General features: G+C 39.2%; 1 protein-coding gene across 1 annotated transcript; it reads right to left on the reverse strand.

The window, feature by feature from the left end:
- Positions 1-3501: 3501 nt before the first annotated feature.
- On the reverse strand, positions 3502-7288 carry fbp1b (fructose-1,6-bisphosphatase 1b). Its single transcript, XM_008423515.2, has 8 exons — positions 7032-7288; positions 6522-6684; positions 6342-6434; positions 4578-4718; positions 4324-4461; positions 4089-4208; positions 3793-3982; positions 3502-3694 (listed from the first exon to the last, which is right to left on the reverse strand). Exons 1-7 carry the CDS (start codon positions 7199-7201, stop codon positions 3794-3796), a joined length of 1014 nt encoding a protein of 337 aa, XP_008421737.2. The 5' UTR covers positions 7202-7288; the 3' UTR covers positions 3502-3694; position 3793.
- Positions 7289-7642: the final 354 nt, after the last annotated feature.

A 7642-nucleotide genomic window follows, 5' to 3' on the forward strand; every position in this document is an offset into this window, starting at 1 on the left:
AAATACAGAAAGCAGCACGCGCTCTTCATCGTAAAGAGCTAAAGTTCAGTCGGTTTGGATGGAGAGAGACAGAAGCAGAAGTTTTCAAAGACTTGCCACAATTTTTCAATTGGATTTCATTCTTGACTTTGACTAGGTCAGAGAAATTTCGCTCAAAAGGTCGCCGTCTCAGGTCTTTGTGAAGCTTTGCCTTCACAGCACCTTCTGGTTTACATGCAGGGGAAAAAAAGTTCAGTTTTGGTTTTGTTTGACCCTTAGTGTTTCATGACATTAGATCAGGTCACTATTTTGTTGCCTGACACTGATTTGAACATTTTCTGAAGTTTTTTTCTTTCTGATCTGTCTGCTGTCCACTTTCACGTGTTTCTTCAGTAATTTCCTCTAACAAATTTCTGAGACATTCATTACAAAAAAAAAAGATGAGATTTAAAAGATGACTTTTTATTTTGTAAAACATGGTGAATGTCTTTGCATCACCTTCCTTTAAACCACAGTTGTTGTTTCCTCCCCCTCCACTTTGCAATGAGGGCTTCCTGTGGAAGTTCATTACACTATAAAATCCCAGCAAAAGACACCGTAGGCTGAAACATTGCAAAATGAGGTAAAAGATTAGTCTTTGTAAATATTTAGAAAGGACGAGCTTTTGGAAGCGTCAGAACACTGTGCAGCGTCTAAAGTCGCGTGCTTTGTTTTAGAACACCGTCGTTTTGTTGGTTCCTACTTGCAGACATATTATGTTTTGGCATCATCACTACCGAGTGTCGAGTAACAAAAAAAGAAAAGAGAAGAAACCTGGTATTGGAGATGGGTAACGGCTGCTGGTGCTGCAGGGCGACGTCGTCAGCCTTGCAGACACAGACGCTCCGCCGTTACGCTCTTCATCAGAGTGTAAAGTAAATAGAGCCTGTTAGGACACGGGCTGAGCATCAGTCAGACAGTTTGGGAATACAAAGTGAAATAACAGGTACTGGCATGACACTGACCAGGGCCAGTGTTGCTTTAGCGAGATTCACTGGGAAATTCGCAATTACAGTAAAGTTATTGCACCCAAAGCTACCAGAAAACTGCAAAGAAAATCATGAAATAAGATGCTAACAGCTGAAACACTGGCCAACTCAAGTCTTGGTTTAAATATTGTGACGATGACTCTTGGTGATTTTGTTGTGCTGTTTGTTGATTGTTTGGTGTTCTCAACGTAATTGGTTATTGCATTATGTTCTCAGTCATGTAATTCACTTTGAACTGCCTTGTTGTTGAAATGTTCTGTTCAAACAAACCCGACTCGACTTGACTCGACGTTTTTATAGACGCATCTATATTCAAACCAAATACTTAGCCTCATATGTAAAGAAAAAAAAACATTTTTCTCATTATCCAACATTAAATCAGACTGAACTGTTTTCTGTTTCGGTCAGTACGGCTGAAGTTATTTCAACTAAAGTTTTATTGAGTAAAACAAAGTTATTTTTGTGTGTTTTTTTTTACATGCAGTTAAATCACTTGACTCTTCAGACTTAAAAAAATGACAAGCCATCAATTTGTGGTCATTTCTCCTTAAGGGATGTCCTAATGTTTTCACTTGATTATATGTACATAACTGGTTTATACTTAGTAAAAGCCATTGAAGCCCAATTGGAGTTGAAGTCTAAATCAAGGCCTTAGATTTATTAAATTTTTTTCCCCTAAAAAAAACAATCAGGTGATGATTCTTCATGCTCCGCAGCCCAGCAGACATAAAAGCACACGCAAGCAGGCCACAGTCAGTAGCAAGGGAAAAGCAAACTTGTCTTTCGCTTCTCTTGTAAATATAAATATTGACTCCACACCCTATAATCATACAGAGTCTGAGGAAAATTGAAATAAACAAGGGTGTCTGAAATGTCAGTGTCAGTCAGTGTGTGTGTGTGTGTGTGTGTGTGTGCGTGCGTGCGTGCGTGCGTGCGTGCGTGTGTGTGTGTGTGTGTGTCTCCGTGTCTCCTGGGTGCTGCGGCTCCAAAGCGCTGACACTGACAAAGACGGTTTAAAAAAAAATAAAAAATATGGAAGTGGCTTCGTTTTCAATGGAAGGGGGTGGAGGGAGGAAAAAAAATGGACTCCTTTCACTGGAGCTGTATTAATTATTCTGTAGTCGGCGTGTCTCCATAAACACATGGTTCTTTCAGAACTATGCAGCTTCCTGTCTCCAATTAGCAGTGGACATGTATGTTCAACTGACAAACTCCCATATGAGTCATTCTGCTTAATGTCACCAGAGGAATAAAAAGAAGGATTAGGTTGTTTTTGCATTTCGGTGTAATTTCCAGTCATTAATGTGTTTTATGTGGAAAAAACCTATCAGATGGATTTTTTTTTCCCCCCTATTTTTGTAAGCTATAAGCGCAGCGTGCTGCACAGTAAAGTCTGCATCTGCAGGCTTTGTTGTTCTACGCTCCATAAATCAGCTCGATTGATTAAAGGGGTCTTTTGAGTCAACACTGAGTTTTGTGTTGTTGTTTATCCGGGTAGGTCTTTTATGACTCATCATCGGCCTCATGGCAACGCTCAGAAATGTTTTTATTTTCAAGAGCTCATCGGGCTCCGATTCTGGTTTCTCAAAGTCATTAGCGGTGGGAAGTGTGAAGCTGGAAATGTATATATATATATATATATATATATATATATATATATATATATATATATATATATATATATATATAATCCTAGAAAATTAAGTCATGTCACAGAAATGTAAAACTTTAGTTTGAAAATTTTTTTTTTTTTGGTACTTATGTAGATTATCTCATGTCAGAATTTTGATTAATGTGCACAAATTGTTCTATACCAGCGATTAGAGTGATGAGATGTAGTTCAGATGGTAGTTTTTAATGAATAGAAGACAAACAAAAATTAAAAACTAGTTTTTTGTCGCAGCATAAGTAAGTGTTCTACTATTTTGTAATGTTCAAGATGTTAACAAAAAAAAGTTTTTTGATTTTGAGTTATAAAAAACAATATGACTCGCATCTCCAAATACTACCTATCCAACACCGGACTCTTTCCCCATGGGCAAAAAGTGGGGTTTTTCATACATACAGTATTTTTATAGAAATTTCTTACAAATTGCATTTTTTGCTACAAGAATTTTGTGAGACCATATTTATTTTACATCATAGCACAACAACAGCAGGTTTATGTCAGAGAAAATTAGTGTTCACTTCTGTGGAGGGGAGCAGATCTTTCCCTGTGACGATCACCAAACCACGTTTTCAAGTACCTGTTGCTTTTTTCTTGGTTTTTTTATGATATGTAAACATGCATTATTTTTCCCTCAACAAAAATCTGAGTATTCGCAAACATACAGTGACTTACAGGCGTATTCTTACAGCTTGAACTTTTTCACGTTTTTTCACAGTGCAACTACAAATTTGAATGTATTCTGTTAGGAGAATTGAAGGGACTGTAAATGGATAACTTGTCGTTACTTACACAACGTTCAGTACAAAGAAGCTACACGTAGGAAACTCGGTGATATGTGATTGTTTTATTTAAAAAATACAGGGTAGCTTCTCTGAGAACAGCAAACTGCAACACCAGAGGGAAGGGTTTGGTTTCTTTATCAGTGCAGCCCAGCGATTGGGTAATAACAAAACAGATGTTTTGTATCTTGGTTGTTTTTTTATCAGCCTTGACATGAGTTACGACCACTGGAGGGAACCTGACAAAGAACAGAGAGGCAAAGAGATTTGAGCAACGTGACGGTGTTCTCGTTGACGTCTGCTCTGTGGTTTTATGAGTTAGTAAAGGAGCGAGTACCTCATTTGTTATGCTTCTTGTAGATGGAAAGATACTCTTGCACATCGTCAGGGGATCCCAAGATGACAGGGACTCTCTGGTGGATGTTGGTGGGCTGGATGTCCAGAACGTTCTCTGACCCGGTGGTGGCCTTGCCTCCTGCCTGCTCCATGATGAAGGCCATGGGGTTGCATTCATACAGAAGCCTCAGCTGAACGAACAAGACGAGACGATTGGTTTTGGTTGGGTATTTAAATAGATTTAACAAGGATTACCTGAAGAAGATTGTTTTGCTTTCAGAATCTCTGCTTGCTCACCTTGCCCTTTGGACTCTTGACGTTGGCAGGGTATAAGAAGATCCCGCCGTACACCAGTGTTCGATGAACATCTGCCACCATCGAGCCAATATATCTGCTGCCGTAAGGTGCAGAACCATCCTGGATACAAGATTCACAGAGTTCAAACTTTGAATACATTACAAATATAAATATATATCATCGGTTTATGATTACCAGAGTCTCATTGGGTGTGCTGTGCTTGCATTGGCTTTACCTCTGGGTGTTTCTTCTTGTGAAGGTACTCCGTCACGTCCGGATAAAAATGCTGTGCATACCCTTCGTTCAAACTGTAGATTTTACCCTTCTTCTTGATCTTCACGTCTCGGTCTACCAAAATGAACTCGCCGATTGCCTGGAGAGAAGCGTCGTTAAAAATAACATTTTAGCATTGGATGCAGTTGCCCAATCTTTGTCCAAGCTGGAGGAAGTTGAGGAAAAGCAAGGAAGTGGTAAAATCTCCGGTCTTACGGGGTCCAGCATGAAGCCGTTCACGCCCTGCCCAGTGGAGATGACCATCATGGTGGCGCTGCCGTACAAGGCGTAACCAGCTGCTACGATGTTTCTGCCGGGCTGCAGGGCGTCCTGCTCACATGGCTCGCCAGCTGTGGTCTGTGGAAAATGAGGAGTAATTTTCAGAAAATGGAGCCGAGACGTGGGAAAACCAACACGACTTAATGAACACGTATGTTGTTCTGGACATTTCTGCAAATGTAGGGTTCCGTTTCATTTTTCCGAGGCAAATTTCAAAGGCTGACGGGATGTAAAACCATTACAGTTTCAAATTAGGTCAAGTCAACCCTCATTCCTATAAACTCAAGGCTCTGTCAACCTTGTGTGTAAAATCGCCACGGTTATGTTGTAAAATGAACAAGTACTTCATTTAATTCTGTGTTTTAATTACTTGTTAAGTCAAAACATAGATCTGTGAAACAACACATCAAACCCAAATTAATCGAGTTTCAGGTTCGAAAATCAGTGGAATTAGCCAAGTAACATCCTCCGTGACACTGTTAGTGCTACAAAGAAATAACAACGTATTCATCTGCATTTTGTGCTCTTAGAATATCTATAATTGTTAATAGGGGACCGTAAACAGACATAAGTGTTAGAAAAGCATGTAAACTGTTTTGTTCCAGGAGCTATAAATAGACTTTATATGAAAATAAACCGCAGAGTGAACAAGAAAAAAAGAACATAAAATCTGTTTAAATGACCATTTGTTAATGGTCATTTCTAATAGTTGAAAAAAGAAAATAAAGTCTTTTTATTTGACTCATAAACTCTACAAGGCAACAAGTGGGTCACTACTGTTAATGAAATGAAACCACACAAAGCTATAAAGTCCTAAACTGAATTGTTTAACATTCCCATAACATCATATTCTCCCAATACATAGCAATATTCTACAGGTTAATGATGAAATCCATATTACATGTAGGTGAAAAGACAGATCAATATCAACAATTCATTCGTGTTTTTTTTTTCTTATTTACACATGGTTTTCACTTCTTTTTACATATAAAAATCGGAGAAGCGTCGCTTGCATTTGTATTCTCTCCCCTTTACTTTAATGCCCCTTAAAAATCCAGTTTGCCTTAAGAAGTCACCGCAAACAGTCTACTAGTGTTCACAATTGTTCTCCATCAAATCTCTGAGGTCTGTCTTCACAGAACGGTAACATTTTTACCGAGATAAAATTACACACAGCTGGACTGCTGGACAAGATGACGTCTAAAGGCAATTTACTGCCTCTGATTTTATCAAGATGCGTCAGAGTAAGAGAGGTTGAATATAAATAAATGCACGACACAATTTATCAGTTGCAAAAAAATTTTTTTTCAAAATGAATAAGCGATATAATTTTCCTTTCGCCTCATAGTTATGCACCAGTTTGTGTTGACCTGTCAGGTAAAAAATGCCAATGATCCTCACTGATGTTTGGGGTTGTAATATTTACTGTACGTCGATGGTTTTATAGTTCTTTGGGAAAGAATAACAGCAATAACTGAACTGTTTACCTTATTCTACCAGAAGGAGGCGCTAGAAGACAAACATTGAAGAGTCCATGTGTTCCTGCTGTGTGCAAGCATCGATTGCTGTTTTTAGATGCAAGCGTGTTTAAAACATGTCTTTTAAAAAAGACCCACAGCTGCATTTTCCCCCCCCATCTTTTTGCAAACAATAACGACATAATATATTTCCATGTATTTCTAATTAAACAGAGTCACCGACCTTTTTGTAGATGGCAAAAATTGTCCCAATGGAGACAAGACAGTCGATGTTGGAAGATCCATCTAGTGGGTCAAAGCAGACGATGTACTTTCCCTTCATAACGACAGGAAAAACTGTTATTATCATTATTAAGAGGAGGTAACAGAAATCTTCTGACAAACATAATAACTGCACGCATACTCTCTTATCTGGCTCCACTATGATGGCTTTCTCATCTTCCTCCGAGACCAGGACACAGGAGGTGAAGGACGACTTGATCATGTTGATCACCAGGTCGTTGGACAGGATGTCCAGCTTCTTCACCTGGTCGCCCGTCACGTTGGTGCTTCCAGCGATCCCATATCTGCACACCGAGAAAAGAGGAGTTATCTTTACAGCAAAAGCTGAATTTTTACATCAATAAATCAAATATTGATTGTGATGTAATGATGGAAACAAAGCAAAATAAAAATATTCTGCAGTAACGAGTTAAGCTGGTCCATTGTGTCCTCAACCTCTGGACTCAGCGGTTGTGTACAGCATGACCAAAGGTAAACTGCATGCTGATTTTCATGCTCTCATATTGACTAAAATTGGTTCATTGGACAGATAACTGCTATTTAAATTGCAAAAATGTAAGAGTTTAAGAGAAATGAATGCACATTTTTGCAATACTTTATTGCTTTAAATAAAATATTGAGTGCTACTCACAGGTTAGCAATCCCAGCCTTCCTGACTGCAGAGGAAATAGCTTTGACAGCGGTGCAGATGGAGTTCAGCAGGGTTGTCAGCTCTCCAGTTCCTTGGGCCTTCCTGCCTTCCTCCAGAACAAACCTGGTGAGGGTCACCACGTTGGTGTCGAAAGCTCCTCTATCGGACATTCTGCTGGCTTCCTGACCTGCTGGGACCTAATGCTGAAAGGGGCAGAGGAAAGAGTGTGTCCAGCGTTAAAAGTGGACTCTAGAGCAAAGTTAGGAGATGTTAGAGGGGCGTGCAGATCTTCCAGCCAGTCAGAGTTGATGAAATCAACACTGTGTCTGAAAGAGCAAAGTCCAAAGATAGTGGACGTGTGTGTGTGTTTTTTTTAAAGCAGCACTTGCAGATATTGAACAGTTAAAAAGGTGTTTTGCCAATATAGTATACATTTAGATTCAAACTATTTAAGTTGATGTGATATGTTTTGACAGTAACTGAATGCATACCCACAGGCATCCCAAAGTCAGCACTTTTCTCAATCAGCCTTGCAAACTGCTTAATGTTGCTTTTCACAGCATGATCCTGTAAAAGTCTAAAGTTCGAGGTGCATTTGGGTAAGAATGGTT

Source organism: Poecilia reticulata, chromosome 12 (genome assembly GCF_904066995.2).
Source record: "Poecilia reticulata chromosome 12, P_reticulata-male-v2, whole genome shotgun sequence".
Taxonomy (NCBI): domain Eukaryota; kingdom Metazoa; phylum Chordata; class Actinopteri; order Cyprinodontiformes; family Poeciliidae; genus Poecilia; species Poecilia reticulata.

Bases quoted from the DNA above. Each gene is read 5' to 3' on its own strand.
- fbp1b (XM_008423515.2), bottom strand. From the start codon at position 7,201: ATGTCCGATAGAGGAGCTTTCGACACCAACGTGGTGACCCTCACCAGG. The intron at 4,462-4,577 runs GTAAGACCGGAG...GCTTCTCTCCAG, and splicing joins ACGGCTTCATGCTGGACCCC to GCAATCGGCGAGTTCATTTT. The intron at 4,209-4,323 runs GTAAAGCCAATG...TCTTGTATCCAG, and splicing joins ACAAGAAGAAACACCCAGAG to GATGGTTCTGCACCTTACGG.